We start from the raw sequence: 16,842 nt of genomic DNA on the forward strand, positions 1-16,842 counted from the left end.
TTTTGTCATTTTAGGCGTGGTAGTGGGGCATTGCAAATACAATGGTGGGGGTGTTAAATTTAGTTTCTCCTTTTTTTTTTTTGGTTATAGGTAATTTACTATAAGATTAGCTAAATTGGTAGTTGATGATATGAAAAGGATAATAAAAGAAAACAAAACTGGTTAATTTTTCATTTTGGTTGTGCGGGGAGTAGGGTAGTTAGACTTAATGCTGATGATGCTGGTTCCACCGCTAGTTTATGCCACGGGCTATTGTGCATGGTAATGACAGGGAGAGGGGATGTCCAGTGTCCTGTTTGTGCACGAGACAAAGGTTTTCCATTTTGTATCCAGAAAGATATATGTGGCCATGCTATAGGGATTATGTAGATCATATGTACTCTTTTCCCTTAAAGGTTGTCCATTTATTATCGAGAAAGATATGTGGCCATGAAGGTTAGCATTACTTAGATCCTATCTCTTCATAATTTTATCACTGCCAAGAGAATGCACTTCAGCATTTTCTTCCTCTTCTATCCAGAACAAAATTACTACATATAATTGTTTTAACAAGCCTCCTGATTGTAAGTCGCTTTTGTGAAGATGATAATCTTTTTAGTTAAGGTTCTCTTAATGAATACGTACGTCAATATCCTTTCTTAGTTGAATGTGGCCCAAATATAATAATGAAAGTATATATCCTGGCTATATAAATATTCTCTTTTCCATGCATACACTTTTTCATTTTTTTTCCTTCGAAGTTGTATTCTGCATATGCCTTGTATTCTTGCATATTTACAGTATGTTGTCAAGTAGTACTCAGTCTAAATTCGCCTTTATCTTTGTAGGCCTTGATTACAAATGCTGAGCAGGCTGTCTTAAGCAAGAACTTGGTATATTTTGTTAGCCTTTACTATTGTAACTTTTCTTAAGATATATATTTTGTGCAGGAGTTTGTTCTACTGAAAATGATGATTCTCGGTGGATAAGGCACTTATTTCCTTAATGATCACATTGGAAAAGATGACAATTTCACTAGTTTTCACACTGAATCTGGAGAAAATAATAGGAACCCAATAATGGTTTTCGATATGCTAAATTGAAAGAGTTTCTTTCACCCTTTATTCAGGATTTGAAGGCTTGATAAGTTTGACATAAACTTTTTGGGAACATATATGTGAATCAAACACATAAATAGTAGCAGACAATACCCAAGAGGGGTTTTTCAAAGCACAAAAACAACAACTATATTCTTGAAGAAATTGCGTACCTTGGTGTGTGGAACTTTAATAACGGATTTGGGATGGCCTTTGGATCTAGGATTTGTTCTCAACACCTCTTGGATCTTCTCCTCAATTATGATTTGTGACTAAAGAGTGTGGGCTCTCATAGACAAGATCCTTTAAATAGACATGTGAATCCTAGTTAGAATAGGACTTGGAAACCAAGCCTTACACCAACACCAATTCACATGCCTACTAGGAGTTCTACTCCTTGTGCAATTAGGTCAAGCCCAAAGGGGTAATTATTAGCTTAAGGAGGGACCTAAAAAAAAAACTTGCTCCTATGAGCCTAAGACATTTGTCATCTCATGGCTTGTTCTAGGTTACCTTTAATTGCAACTTGTTTACTAAAACGTTACAGTTGTACTCTAGTAATTATTTTGGTTAATCATGAACTCCCTTGACTTCTTATAATTGGATTTGACCATTCTATGAAGTATCCATTGTGAAATTAAAGTCAAAATAAATTTATTGTCACTTTATTTCACTATCTCTTAATCTTTGAGTCCTCGATTTAATCTCTTGATTATTCTCATACTTTTGAAATCACATTTCATTGAGTACATTTAATTTTAGTAACTCCTTACTAAAGTATTCAAGCCCGAGATTTAGAATGATCTATTCCAATTAAGGATATTTTACATCTCTTTGATTTCAATCAAAATTATTATAGATTCCATCTTGAGGAGTTTTGTTCTCACAATGCTACATATGTCCACCCAACATACCGATATTTTGACTGTATAGGATCTTACTCCTAAATATATCGAAGTCACCTACACTTTATATTTGAGTTCACATTCCTCTTAAGATTAAGAGCCAGTGTTATAAGAATTCGTGAGTTTAAGTTATTCAACTGACAATAGTTTATAAAATAAAAGCTCACATGGTCCAGTTTAGTATTGTAACCACACCAACATATCAATCAAAAGTCTTCACGTCCATGATCAAGATATCACTATGATTGATATGTTATAGTCTTATCAAAAGGAATGCCAAATTGCATCTCCGACTATGAACTAGGGTTTATAAATCACAAGTTATTATGGCTTAGATCTTTTGTGTGATAATCTCATTAACGTACCTAAACCATATTAAATGCAACTTAAGGACTACATATTCATAAATGTCACACACATGTATATAAAGATATGCCCATTGTTCTAATTTATCTCTGAAAATAAACAATTTTATCATCCAAGGAAATATCACAGAAAACAAATTGGGTTTTAGAGCACTACCTCTAACAAAATTGACGTAGCGGAAAACTAAGGTAACTAACCAAAGAGCAGTGTCTTTGATTCTGCAAGGAGAAGCGTCTTCGTCTTCTACCCAAAAAGATAAAAATAAGCCCGCAGAGTATTTGAGAGAAACTTCTCTGATTTGATAACAATTCAATGAGTTAGTTTTACATAATAAGCTAGCATATTTATAGAAGAGAAATACTTGTAAAGAAAGTAAACTTAATCCTAGTAGCAATAGTAAACCTAATCCTACTCAGCGGGAATCGTGGTAATCTTTCCTTTTGTACTTCCATTGTTTGAGAACGAGTAAAATTCTAATCAAGGGGCGTTGCTCCAATATTATTTTTGATATTTTCTTTATTTTCATTTTTACCGAAAATAACGGTAAATATCGTCCTACATCAGACACCCCCACTTGAAAAAAACGCGTCCTTGAGTTTTCTTTGGGACATGGCACATGCGGCTCCTCTAAAGAAAAGTACTTGGAGAAATCTACATAGATAGAATCAAGACACGATTTTTCCTTTTCGCCTATTTTCACAAAAATTCCTCCAACGATTTCTTCTTGGACATCATCTTCTTTAAAATAATCGTTTTCTTTAAAATAATCGATTTCCTCTTCTTCATCGTTTTCTTTAAAATAATCGTCAATTTTTGTGGTGATCGTGATGAGTTGCACCTGTGGTGGAGGAGGTGATAGTTGTTCTTCCACTGGTATAGTCGTTGGAACAAATAGTTGTTGCTGCACAAATTGTTTATCTGACGGCAAATCCACTTTTTCAACCAATTTAACAACATCCACATCCTTTCCACCATAATTAATATTCTCTTCATAGGCGGAGTACCTATTTGGAGATTTATGAATATAGTTACGAACAGGTCGAATGTGACTTACATCAATGTTTCTATGATTCCAAAAGAAACCCATCTGCATGCGTTCAAACGTCTCCCTCAACTGGTGGATCTCCTGTTGCATCATCTGTGCAGTCTGCCGGAGCTCTTGGAATTTGGCCATCAAAGGAGCCTCTTTTCGCTTGATGTATTGCTGATAGTTGGATCTTGAAACATCTCTCTCACAAACGGCGTTGTTATAGAAGTTGTTGTAGTATAAGTTGGCCATTGAATCCGGATAACGCCGGCTCGGATACTCCATGAATTTGGCTCTCGAAAGAGTCCCTCCCCCACAAGCGGCATTGTTGGAGAAGTTTGCCACCGTTGCACTGATTGGCCATGATCAGGATAAAGCCTACTTTGATACCAACTGACGTAGCGGAAGATTAAGGTAACTAATCAAAGAGCAGCGTCTTTGATTCTGCAAGGAGAAGTGTCTTCGTCTTCTACCCAAAAAGATAAAAAAAAAAAAGCCTACAGAGTAAAAGAAAAATAAAACTCCACAGAGTATTTAAGAGAAACTTCTCTGATTTGATAATAATTCAATGAGTTAGTTTTACGTAATAAGCTAGCCTATTTATAGAAGAAAAATACTTGCAGAGAAAGTAAACCTAATCCTAGCAGTAATAGTAAACCTAATCCTAGTAGCAATAGTAAACCTAATCCTAATAAGGAAATGAAAATAATTAAAGCAAATCTAACCCTATTAAAGAAAGGAAATAAAGTCATAATATAAAATTGATAATCAAAGGGAATCGTGGCAATCTTTCCTTTTATACTTCCATTGTTTGAGAACGAGTAAAATTCGGATCAAGGGGCGCTGTTCCAATATTATTTTTGATATTTTCTTTATTTTCGTTTTTACCGAAAATAAAGGTAAATATTGTCCTATATCAAAAATACACATAACCACACCCAACATCATTGAACAAGTTCTCGTAATGTATAATTTGCTATGTTTCTTGAACTTGATTCACCTTTATCTTCTTTCCTTTTCATTGTCCTTCTTAATTTTGAGCCCTTGGAATGATTTTATTGAAAGATTTCTAAATAACATTCTCAATTAACATTATGTGGTCATCAGAAAAATTCTCTCATTAATCCCCCATTTCTTGCATGGGAACACTCTATTCATCCTTGATTAGTGCCAACGGATTATCTTGAGATTGACCCATTATGGAAGTATACCGTCGTATTGCATGCATTGTCACAAGTTTTTTTTTTTTTTTTTCATTTATCTTGCAAAAAAAAAGTGTTGTACATAAAACATTTTATAAATAAGTTGGATAATGTAATTCATATTAGGAAGGACTGAAGATAAAGGATATGGAAACCTTTTAACTTCTTATTAGAGTTCATTTGTCATGAAAGACGATTAAGTCATTGCTTTTGCATGCACCATAATATGTGCAAGCTATGAATATTACTTCAGGATCCCTCAAGTGTGTATATACGTTCTTACATAAAACAAATAATCCACAATTACATTACTGTTTAAAACATGATAGCTCTCTTTCTCTCCTCCCCCACCCCCCCAAACAAAAAAAAAGAAGTGGGGGGCTTCCTTGAGCGTTTAAAGGTTATGGCCTATTTCAGAGTTCAAGACTACAGGCCCAAGGCTCATTGATCTTTTAATATTTAGCTGAAAGCACTCAGTGACCAATTTTGTATGAGTTAACTGAGAACTTTAAGGATGAGTTTTGCAAAGTTCAAAGTAAATTTTTGTATATGAGCTCTAGCTCAAATGGCATCTTTTCCCCTTGTAAGAACAAGGCGGAGAGTGAGGTTGTAGGTTCAAGACTCGTTGTTTGCATATGTAACTTATCCTTAAAAAAGTCCACAGTTAATTTTAAAGCAAAAGATTATTGCAGATTTTTTTCTTTACTAAATAGGCTTGACAGTTTACCTCGCTCACTTAAGGGGCGTGAATCTCTCACCAAATCTAACTTCTAGCTCAGCCCCCCAACAAAATGCCATTCCTGCTTAATTTGCTCTTTGGGCTAGTTTGAGATTGGTTACATAGCTCCATAGTTATTAGTTCCTTTTCCCCATACCGGTCTGGTATGTAATTTAATTATTTTGTACTACATTTCTCTTCACTTTATTGTTTCCATAGATGATATAGATCTTGCTTTTCTGGTGAAAAATACAGGTGTGTGGTCCTTGAGTGAAGTTGTCATTTATGTTGTAAACCATGGCTCAGCTAGACTAGATACAGGCTTTTATGGGAAGATTTTTTTTCTTTTAATAAGTTGTCATTTATGTTGTAAATGACGCAATCTAAGTACACAAAGAGTATACAAGATAGACACTCAATTAAAAAGTAGAGGAAGAGCACAAATAAATTTTTTGGGGAAAATTAGAAAAGTGAGAGTTGTGAAGAGCAGCCATCCACCCATAGAGTTTTGAAGAACATAGCTTTTAACACTATCAACGTTCTCTTACAATCTTCAAAATTTTTAGCATCGTGTTCTCTCCAAATGCACCACTTCAAATATAGAGGAACCATCCTTCAGGCTTCTATAACATGGTGGCTACCAAACTGGCCTCTCCAACTAACTAACAACTCGACCAATCATTGGGGCATGCCACCCTATCTCAAAAAGATGAAAAACTGATACCCACAAATCTCTAGCTACTTCACAGTGGAGCAGAAGGTGTTTGATGGATTCTCCGCCCTCTTGCACATGCAACATCAATCCACTATTGCGTGCTTCTTTCTAGGGTTATCTAGAGTCAAAATCTTTCCTAACTTTGCTGTCCAAACAAAGAAAGCCACTCTCGAAAGAGGCTTGTTTCTCCAAATTCTCTTCAAAGGGAAACAAGAGCCCGTAGGGGCTGAGCATATGAAAAAAAGATTTGACCTTGAAATCCGTCTTTTGGAAGGGATCCAACAAGTTATATGCTAAATTAAATCAATTAATGCCGGATTAAATCAATGAATTAGCCAAATCGATATGAACGGAAGATGCCTTTGGAACTTGTTTTTTATAATACCCTCATTTCTGTAGCATATAATGAACAATGTCAAGCTTTAGAAATTAACCTTATTGTGTAAAAACTAGTCATGTTCTGTGAGTTTTCATCATGAGGGCATCATGACGACTTCATGACGTTCTTGGGAGGAAGCCTGTCAAGCTCACTATGTAATTTTGTCATGAGACGTCACCATTCTGTCATGACAAAATCAGCCACCCTTGCTTTGAAGCTTATTGTGTATTTTCGTCATAACAAAATCTAGTCAAGAAGTCTCTGAAGCTCACTGTGTCATTTCGTCATCACGACGTCATCATTCCGTTATGACGAAATGTGTCCGAGAAGTCTCTCAAGCATATTGCGTAGTTTTGTCAGCATCCCGTCATGATGAAAGTTCCAAGAATTGACAAGTTCTGAAGAGTTTTGTGTTTCCGAGAGATCCTGCACTTGGACATCACCTTGGGGTCATTTGGAAGTTGTGACATCATCTAGGACAGTTTTGGACGTCATGACGGAGTTATTACGTGTCCCTAGGTTGCTTCAGATGTCATTTGGTCGTCATGACGAGTTCTTGACGAAATCAGACAGAAATCTTGTCATCATGTCACCATGACAAGTTCCCAACGAAATCAGGCAGTAAGTTCAACATGATTTTTGTCATGACGACAGGATTTTTGTCATGACGAATTTCTGCTTCTGCTGAATCTTGTGGCTTATTTTTGACATAGCAAACGTCCAAATTTGAAGAAGCTCATGAAACACAAAGTTGTAAATTTGAGAATGAGCTTTCCAATGCCAATGAGTTTGCATAATTTGGAGATCGGGATCAAAAGTTATGGTTAAGATACCCAGACTGGTTTGGTTTCCTTTTCGAAGAATTCCAGCTTTATCCCTTCCTCTTCAATAAATATAATAAGATGCTCATTTGGTTATTTGGGACTTTGAAGCACGAAATTAAAGAGAGAGAGGCTCTAGGGAAGTTTCATTTCTCCTCCCTTGTGAGTCAAGAGGGTTTTTGTTGAGAGCCATCGAAGCTTTCCCTTTCTTAATGTTTGTGAAGATTTTCCCCCTTTACCTTTGTTGTACCAAGTGAGCTTTTTAAAAAGTTTCGATCTTTCACTCACTTGGGTTGATTTTGTTTTTGTTCAAACCACTCATACACATCTTTCAACTGCCAAGGAGTGTATCGATGGACAAGTAAGGAGATGCACTCTAAGAAGATTGTTGAGCTAGGAGATGAGTGGGAAGCTTGTAAATATTATAGTCTAGGATTTGCAAAGGCTTGTAATTTTTCTTTTATTTGTAATCTGGATCTTCTTATAGTGATTTTCTGAGTTTGGCTACCCATAAATAGTTTTTTCCCTTTGATTTTTTTAAAGGTTTTTTGGGATCTGTGTGTTGTAGATGTGCAATTTATCTGGTGGTTGTGTTGTTTATATTTTCATAATTTTAATTTGAGATTTTTATTGCTTGGACTGTTAATTTGGGGTTGAACCATTCATTGTTTTCTTTCAAACAACATTCAGCTCAAAAGCTCCAACTCTCACCACCTCGACTCAATTTGATTGAGTACAAAAGATTAAAGAATGAACTATCTCCACCTCCCAATCAGCACTGATCTGATGATGGTGATATTCCACTGAACGGTGTCATTAGAAACCAACATATGGTCTGCCACCGAGGCTTCCTTATAATGAGCTATATTAAAAAAAACCACCGGGAAAGATTTCTACTAGGTCTAATTACTATACCACATATCTTGCCAAAACTTTATCTTAGACCCATCTCTCTCAAATCTCACGAATCTAGAGAAATCCCTCCACCCTCTCCTAATGTTTTTCCACACCCAACCCCATGGGATCCAAAAACTGCATTGGAACACCACCCTCCCTACAAGCTATCATATTTAACTCCCGCCACCGATCTCCACAAAGCCTCTCTCTCCATGGCATTATGCCATAACCATTTTTCGAAGAAAACTCTGTTAAACATAAGCTAGTTTCTAATCCCCAAACTACCTAAAGACAACAGAGTACAAATCTTTGCCCAACTAACTATATGAAATTTAAACTCATCACCAACTCTGCCCCACAAGAAGTTCCTTTGAAGTTTCTCAATATGGTCACCAAATAAGTGGGGGAAGGATAAGGCAATGGAAAAAACCATAGAAAATGAATAGTGTTTTTTTTTTTTGGCATAGGAAACCAAAAAAAAAAAAAAAAAGGAAAAGAAACCTTGAGATCCATCCTCTAGGGGCTATGGAGCTAATCAGATAACTTCCTTTTTTTCTCATTGGAAAGAATAAGTCTTACCATTTCTCTTCGTTAATACTTTAAAACGTTTCCATGACTTAACCCACTGAACTGCCAATGTGGTCATCATTGACATCTGCTTCCAAACGATCATTGTTGTCAAATTGTAGAGGCCTGAAGCATCCTTAATTTGGGACTTATCCTCCATGGGCCAGTCTGTCAGGGATGGCTTGGTTGCCGTTTTGAGCTACTTGGTTCTGCCGTGGATGGTAGTGGTTATAGTGGTTGAGCCACCCATTCTCTCTTACTTTCAGTCCATTACCAAAGGGAGGCTTAGTGTCTGTTTTTAGAAGTGAGAGATTTAAACTGTAGCTAGAAAATACTACAGGGAGGAATATTGTTATTTCTTTAATTAAGAATGAGAAACAGACAAAATTCTCTCCCTATGTTTTATTTTACAGATTAAATTTTGTCAACCATGTTGCCAGAAATTAGTTGACTTAAACTGAAAAGTAAAACAGAAAGCCTTTTTTTTTCCCAACTTTGATTATACAAGAAACACCTTTCAATCAATATATAGACAAAGAAGAAACAAACAAACAAACTAGACTATGATACCATGTTAAGAGTGTCCAAAACGTAGACTATCAGGTGGAGAGACCTAACTAGTATGCAACTAAATATCAAGTTTGACACTCAGTGAACTATGAGACTCCTCTTGACAGATGGCTTCTAACACATTTTTAGTAGTCGACACCTAACTGCAAGGAAGCTTCTTTATCTTTGACACAGGTTTCTTGATTGTTAGTTGCATACTCCTAATACTGGGTTTCTTATCTCAGTGGTTGCCTTTTGTTTAAAAGAAAGAAGATACCATGATTTGCTTTAGAAACTAACCATATGCTCTTTCCTAAAAAGAAAAAGTTGGGGTCTGCACTTTTTAACGCTTTTTGCAGCCTATATGCATTAGTCGGACTCATCTTTTTTCCTTTCCATTTTCATTTATTGTATAAAATGCTTACAATATAGACTTGTAAAACTCATATTGGGCATACTATTTGCTCTAAACATTTCAGATATAATTTTAGTGATTTACCCAGTAATAGTGTGGTTGAAGATATAGTCAATGGAGTATGATTTTATATGTAAAAGCTTTATGTCCTGGCAGGCTCTGCTACGTTCTGATCTTCCACTTTACATGGTACCATTTGCTACCAGAGATCTCACATTTAACAAACCAAAGGTTCGTGCAGTTACCACCAAACAAATCTTTCTTTCTTTATTCGAGCTATTATTTCCAGAATATTTGTCAGTTCAGTTACCTATTGACTTGTCTATTTTAATTCAATTGTAAGCATAACTGCCTATGCTATTTCCAAGAGGCTTGATTGAGAAATGATGAAAATCATTCTCTCAACCATCTTTCAACCATCCCCATATAGCGAATGAGTGAATCTATCATTGAATTTTTATGAGACTCATATGAGTCCACAATCCAATGGTGGATCTATTTGATATGCAAAAATAGATGATGGAAAGATGGTTGAGAGAATGATGTGTAGCATGTTTCGGCTTGATTAGTGTTAGTCTGGTAGATTTGCTCCAGCTGCCATTAATGCACTGGACTATAAAAGCCAGTCTCCATTTATTTCTGAAATTTCATGCATGATTGTTATAAAATGAATCCTTAAGAAAATAACTGTCAGCAGCTTTGGGTCTAGGGGATCTTTGTTCAAGTTAGACTTGCGATGGGATGTCTTTTCAGTTTTGCTCCTTTTGAGGAATTTGTTGATCTCTCTGAATATTCAATGTGAATATTTTTATCTTCACTCCAATTGCAGTGCCTACTTTGTCTCCTGTGTTTATTTACTTTCATTTGGCAGTTTCCCAAAGAAAATGTATTTCAGTTGGTTTCATTGAGATTAAGATGTACGTATACCCCTGAACTTTCACTCAGCTGCACTTGCACCTTTTGAACTTATTTTTTGACAAGTTATTACTGAAACTGTCAAGAAGTAACAAATAACCCATTCTATTAGCCTTCAGTCCAAATTAATAACGGGAGGTGACCATGTGCTCGTTTTGCGGCCACTGAAAGGCAATAAACAGCCTTATTTTGTTCCCAAAATTGAGCACGTGCCTTGGGGTTGGTTCTTCTCCAAAATAAAATAAAAGAGGGAACATTGATCGGCATTGTCCACAGACCACTCTAAGTTCTTCCTTAGAATGGCTGATTGCTCGAACCTATCAGACACAGGTGACTCAGCATTGGAAGAGCTCATCTCCCAAACATAAAACCTCTGCGTTCTGGAGCAGGTCCTCTGCCATCAACTGCTCTTATTGCACTGATTCAGTTCTCACCCATTGAGCTTGTGTCCCATTTCTGCAAATTCAAATCCTTCCCACTCACTGAGCCCAAGCCCAGACTCTCACCCCCTCCTCCGTACACATGCCAACTTGAATAACAACTCAGTCAAGTGTGACAAAAATCTGGTAATGATGAGGATGGTGCTATGTTCTCACATTCCAAATAGAATCGAGATGAGAAATTAGTTTCTATCAAAATAATGAGCTGGCTATGCCTTGTCACCACTTGATTTCTCTGATTCAAAACATGGGTCAATTTCATCTCCTTTGAATTCTTCCACTTTATCGCTGGAAAATGTGATTTTCTTCACTTCCAAACAAAACCCAGATGAGAAAAAGCACATACAATTAAAGGTGAAATTAGGGTCATTTTCTTCACTTTTGGGTTTGTCTAATTCATTGTTGGATTTGGCTTCTCTGTCAATGAAAATTGGTTGCTTATGATGTTCCCCAAAGATGGCTTCAGCTTTTGTTGTTTCGATTGGTAATGGGTGATTCTAGTAGTAGATTTCTGAACCCGTGGGTTCTCCATTTTCAGAAAATGGGTCTTGAGCTCAAGTGTGCTCTCTGGTATGTGTCACTGTTTCTTTGCTTTAAACTATTTAATTACATCAAAAAATTACAGAGAAAAGAACTGAAGCTCAAATTTTTTTTAAATTGGGACAAATATTAAGGTTGATTATTGCCTTTTTAGCGGCCATGTGAATATCATATGGTCAACTCCCATTATCAATCTAGACAGAAGGCTTACTGAAGGGATTATTTGCGACTTAATGATAGTTTCAGTTCCAAGTTTGCGAAAAATTTAGTTTAGTGGATGTTAGTGCAACTGAGTGAAAATTTAGGCATTCTTAGTGCTCATATACTTGCACTATATTTCAAGATCATTACTGATCATTGTCACCATTGCCATTGTTGAAGCTATATATTAACCATTTTGAATCAGCCGCCGCCATTACTGTTCTCTCATGTACTTCCTTTAGAGCTGCTTGTTTTGTGAGTTTGTGATCTTTAACATCTTCCTGCTACTTACTGTTTTGTTGGTGGCGCCTCACCCTTTTAAGATGGTTCCTAGCAAATACCACACAACTGGTAATTAGATGTTTTCTTTTTCCCCCTTGCGCTATTGTGTCCTAATAAAATGCGTTATATTCTTTGTTTTAATACATGCAATTGTTTCTGTTGAACGTTTGGAGATAGAGAACAAACATATTTGTTATGCCAATGGGCTTATTGCTGCTTCTTTTTTTCTTTTTTTTTTCTTTTATTATTATTGTTGTGATTTTTTATTTTATTTTTATAAAAAAAAACATGCATTATGGTGAAAATTGCAATTAGAAATATATGAATTATACCTCTAATTGCATCTTACCCATTATAATACATTTCTTTCTACTTTAGACATGGATTCTTTTTCTTGATGAAACCTTTCATGGATGTACTTTATATGCTCAGTTTCATTAGCTACTTTATATGCTCAGTTTCATTAGCTAATTCTAAATTGGCACAGGATAACGGGGAGAAATTTATCAGCCTCTTAAATGCCATCAGTGCTTATGCTGAAGGATTTTCAGCCAATCCAATCATCAGAAGAGCCCTTCACGTGTGGAAGAAGCTTGACACACAACATTAAGTTGGTTATGCAATTGGGCTTGGCGGGCACAGCCTGTTTGCATTAGATTTGCCAGCAAAAGATCTAGACAAGCTTCTCTTTGTACAGTTAACCCCACAAAGTTGGCTGATCTTAAAACTGAATATATGAGCAGAATAGTGACGATTCTTTTGCTGTAACCTCTAATTTGTGTACCTATTAGGGTTTCCACACATGGTTCAAAAAAAGTGTTTCTTAATTACTTATTTTTGTGTTCCTTTCTTCGGGGTTCCCGAATCCTTGAAGGAACATCAAATCAATTCATATGAATACTTTTCTTTTGTTTCACAGGTCTTCTGACAGGAAATCAATGCAATGCACTTTGCTAGCAATTCTTTTGTAACTTTCCAGGATGTGGCTTGTGTTCCTTATGCTTCATAGATTTGATGCTTTCAGTAAGCCATTTTGTGCTCTTTGTATAGCTTGGTTTGGTCGTTGTTAGGATGCAGCAGGCTTGTCCACAAGTATTCGGCAATGTGTCAATTTGGCTAAGATTGAACTTGTTTGAGGACTTTATTCCACGTGTCATTGTCCCCTTCTCTACAAATGTCATGTGTCCATTGAGAAACACATTTTTTATTTTTTATTTTTTTATTATTAATGTTATTAAAAAAATACTCGTTTCTCACATGCTAAGGAAAACATGATGCTTTTATATACTAGGTTAGTGGAAATTCCTACGACCCAAGTAGGAGGAAATTTCTTTCCTTCGGGGAAATAAATTTGAAAAGCCCATCTGGTATAACAGTTACAAATTGACATGAATTCTTCATCAATCACAACAATTAGAAGATGCGGAAAACCTTGAAAGAGCAATGGAAAGAATTGAATGTTTGTTAAAGGAGAATAATATCATCACTTCACATTTAGTAGATTCAACTTGATGTCTCAATTTCTGAATTTTCAAGTTCGATTGTGGCATTAAATCCGAAATCTTTTCCAGGAGTAAACAAGGACTTAAGTTCCTCTGCAGTCTGGATTGTGTTGATTTTCTGGTCCTTCACATTCAGATTTTCCTGGTATTGAGTTTGAGGAAGAACAGAAAATGAAAAATCGAGCCTTTTAAAATGCATACACGTACGCCATGTAGTGAGTGGTGAAGATGAATTACCTTCTTTACAAAATCAGACATGGTTGAGTTGATAATTTCTTGTATCACAAACTTGGTGACACGCTGCTCACCAAGAATCTGTACGAGGAAGCTCTTTGGGACCTGAGGGAATTTATAAATTTGCCATCTTGTGAAAAAACAACAGTAATGTATGTGTAAATAGAGTAAATACAATAGAAAATGGATCTAAAAGTTCTAAAAAATCCTAAAAAATTACATCACCCAAACAACCATCTACGTATTTGCATAGGATTTAATAAATAAATCCTACGCAAATATGTAGATGGTTGTTTGGGTGAGGTAATTTTTTTAGGGTTTTTTAGAAATTTAAAAGATTATTTCGTTTGGTTGCACTTGGGGAATCTCGATACTTAAGGGAACGTAGATTCCCTCCCAACTATCTTTTGTTGGGAATGTAAATTCCATTCTAGACAGTTGAGAATCGACATTCCCTTGCCCTTGGAAAATGTTCTTTTTAGATGACAAAAATGCCCACATTCCCTTCCCCGTAATTTTTTATGCTACTATTTTATTATATATATATATATATATATATATATATTTTTTCTATTGGATATTATTAAGGTTATTAAAGAAAAGTTGGATAATTTTGTTGTGGTTATTTTTTTGGTAATGCTACTATTTGAGTTTGATTGTGATCATTTGCAAAATTGTATACAAAAGTGAAGAACTATTTATTCCACAAAAAAGGGAAATGAACGTAAATTCTGTATATAAAAGTGGAGAACCATAATCTACAAAAACCGAAAACGAACAGGTTTTATTTGGTTATAGATGAAAAATAAATAAAATAAGGATATTTTGTATCAAACTGCCTTATGCACTTGAAGAAAGAAACATAAGGATATTTTGGAAAGAATAAATAATTCTTACAAGATACTTAGGAGTAAATGAAACATAGAAATTTCATATTCTTAGGAATCCGATCAAGTTCCTAATTATTTCCAAACATGGGTTTAGTCACGTTCCTAGGAATTCATATTCTCAAGTATCACATTCCTATAAAAAAATACATGAATACTTTGAGAACATTAGATTTCGCAAACCAAACACCAGAACTAGTTGAAACTAGGATATTTTAAACACCTGAAATTGGAAAAGGAATAAGGGGAGCCATTAAAGGGCACGATAAACACAAATCCACCTTAAAAATGCTGTTCAGGTTAAGTACATAAGTCCATGAACTCACACACCATGGGCATATGGTAAAAAACACTCGGATTTATTAGTTTATGTTAATTTACAACTCCTCTCAAATGCTTAAAAAATGATAGATTTAATTATTTAATTAATATTTTAACACTCTAAATGTAAAGCCTACGGTGTTTAAGCATGTTGATCCCCTTTCTAAGTAATCAACATTTAAGACCAAAAAGGTCAGATTAAGCATAGATAACAAAATTAAATGCAAATATCAAATGGGAGATTTTTGATAAAATTGCCTACGGTCAGAAGCCACTTGCCTGGGATGTTTTTCCTTGAGTAGCACGGGTGCGCAAGCAAAATGAAATATTGTTAGAACTCTTGGACTCACAAACTAATAGGCTGCAGAAAATACAAATTCATATAGAAAAGGATGATAAAGATACTCTTACAGAAATTAATCAAGAGGCTACAGCCACCAGTTGAGCCAGAAAAAAAAAAAAAAAAAAAAAAAAAGTATCTAAAAGCCCTATTATTTTCAAGTCCTTTATGTTTTCAATTATATATTGTATACAAATTAAAGAAAGTAAATTGACTATATCATTTGTTGGTTGATCTGCAATCTAAATAATTGAAACAAATCTGCATGCATAATTATATACTAAAACCCTGGGTTTGCAACACGGAAAAAGATTTATATGTAAAGTATAAAAAATTTATTACTACAAAGTAAATATAGTCTAGAAGGAACAGAACAATGATATACATCCATACATATCTGTGCTGATTTTTAGTGAAATTACAAAGTGCATGCCTAAGTATTTTAGAGGTCATCCAATAATCAATCAATCACAATATATTATCTCTATTATGTATCAACCTGTGCTCAATCAGGGCCAAACAGACCCTTATTTTGAGAAATTTAAGGCAAGGGATATCAATGTAGTATACCTCCTTTTTGCCTGCGAAATCCTGGAATTGGTGGTGCCTCGCGAGCTAAATTTGTTAAAACCTGATCAAATACTTTTTGCGTCTCATCCCCAGTCAACTCCACTCTTACCTACCAATTGAACATTATGAGAACATTACAATATAAGGTCCAATAACACCTGAATACAGGAAAATCCAGAAAGACCTCCAATTCTGGGCATTTATTTCCCAAAACGTACAAGGAACCATTTGTTTCGGGACTGAACATTTTTCAGCTAGTTTTATAGGTTCAATTGAGCAACATCTCTCATAGACATAAACTGCACATTAGATGGCCAACTACATAAATATAGTACTTTATTTTCCAAACATAGAAGAACCTAGTAACATTTTTTTTTCCACCCATCTTCTTGAATTAAAATGCCAACCTTCAAAACTATATGCAGAATGAAGAAGTTGACAAACCAAACAAACCCAGCCAAACAAACGAGAACTTGTAGTTTAGCTTGCCTCCAGTGAAAAAATCAATGAAGAACTTTATTTGCAAAAATAAATGGTGGAGATTGCCTCCAGTGAAAAAATAACTGGAGTTCTTCCCACTCTTACAATTTTCACCGTTTACTTTTGCACTAGAGTACTTCAATGATTTTTTTCACTAGAAAAAAGCCAAACTCAACCAATTCAAGTCTTGCAATAATGATACATTCACCTTAAAAAGGAAGAGGGAAATTCTAGCGTGACCAGAACAAAAACTTAGTTTTCTGAAGAACAGTTTATTGAATGATCCTCATTTTTTACAGCTACTAATGTGTAAGGATAACTATTGACCAAGTTATGGTATAGAAGGCTCCAAAGAACATAACAGCAACCAAATTTATCCAATCTGTTCTGCATTGACAGGTCATCAATACAAAAGAAAGAAACACTTTTATGCATATAAAGAATCTTAGACAATAGAGGCCTGCACTTGAAAGATCATTAGTGAGCCAAGCCA

The 16,842-nt window shown here is 35.3% G+C and overlaps 2 protein-coding genes across 5 annotated transcripts in view; one reads left to right on the plus strand and one right to left on the minus strand.

Annotated features, from left to right (window-relative positions):
• LOC132174791 (uncharacterized) overlaps positions 1-12,975 on the plus strand; it is a 74,913-nt gene extending 61,938 nt beyond the window's left edge. For 3 of the 4 annotated variants that reach the window (XM_059586488.1, XM_059586473.1, XM_059586497.1), the window contains 2 exons: positions 9,794-9,868; positions 12,503-12,975. In XM_059586488.1, the coding sequence (XP_059442471.1) occupies positions 9,794-9,868; positions 12,503-12,625 (198 nt within the window). In that variant the 3' untranslated portion in view covers positions 12,626-12,975. Of the gene's footprint in view, positions 1-827; positions 873-9,793; positions 9,869-12,502 lie in introns of all 4 variants that reach the window. The other variant, XM_059586480.1, reaches the window with a different exon arrangement.
• A 472-nt stretch (positions 12,976-13,447) lies between these two features.
• LOC132161741 (uncharacterized) lies at positions 13,448-16,069 on the minus strand. Its single transcript, XM_059571957.1, has 5 exons — positions 16,036-16,069; positions 15,870-15,930; positions 15,239-15,320; positions 13,755-13,856; positions 13,448-13,659 (listed from the first exon to the last, which is right to left on the minus strand). The coding sequence occupies exons 1-5, from the start codon at positions 16,067-16,069 to the stop codon at positions 13,519-13,521; spliced, it is 420 nt and encodes a 139-aa protein (XP_059427940.1). The 3' UTR covers positions 13,448-13,518.
• Positions 16,070-16,842: the final 773 nt, after the last annotated feature.

This window comes from Corylus avellana, chromosome ca1 (genome assembly GCF_901000735.1).
Source record: "Corylus avellana chromosome ca1, CavTom2PMs-1.0".
NCBI classification, from domain to species: Eukaryota; Viridiplantae; Streptophyta; class Magnoliopsida; order Fagales; family Betulaceae; genus Corylus; species Corylus avellana.

What these genes read in the sequence shown, in the direction of transcription:
- LOC132161741 (XM_059571957.1), bottom strand. Translation starts at nt 16,069, where the DNA reads ATGCCCAGAATTGGAGGTCTTTCTGGATTTTCCT. An exon ending in ATTTCGCAGGCAAAAAGGAG is followed by an intron (nt 15,321 to 15,869) that starts GTATACTACATT and finishes TATTTTCTGCAG; the next exon opens with CCTATTAGTTTGTGAGTCCA. An exon ending in TGTCTGATTTTGTAAAGAAG is followed by an intron (nt 13,660 to 13,754) that starts GTAATTCATCTT and finishes ACTCAATACCAG; the next exon opens with GAAAATCTGAATGTGAAGGA.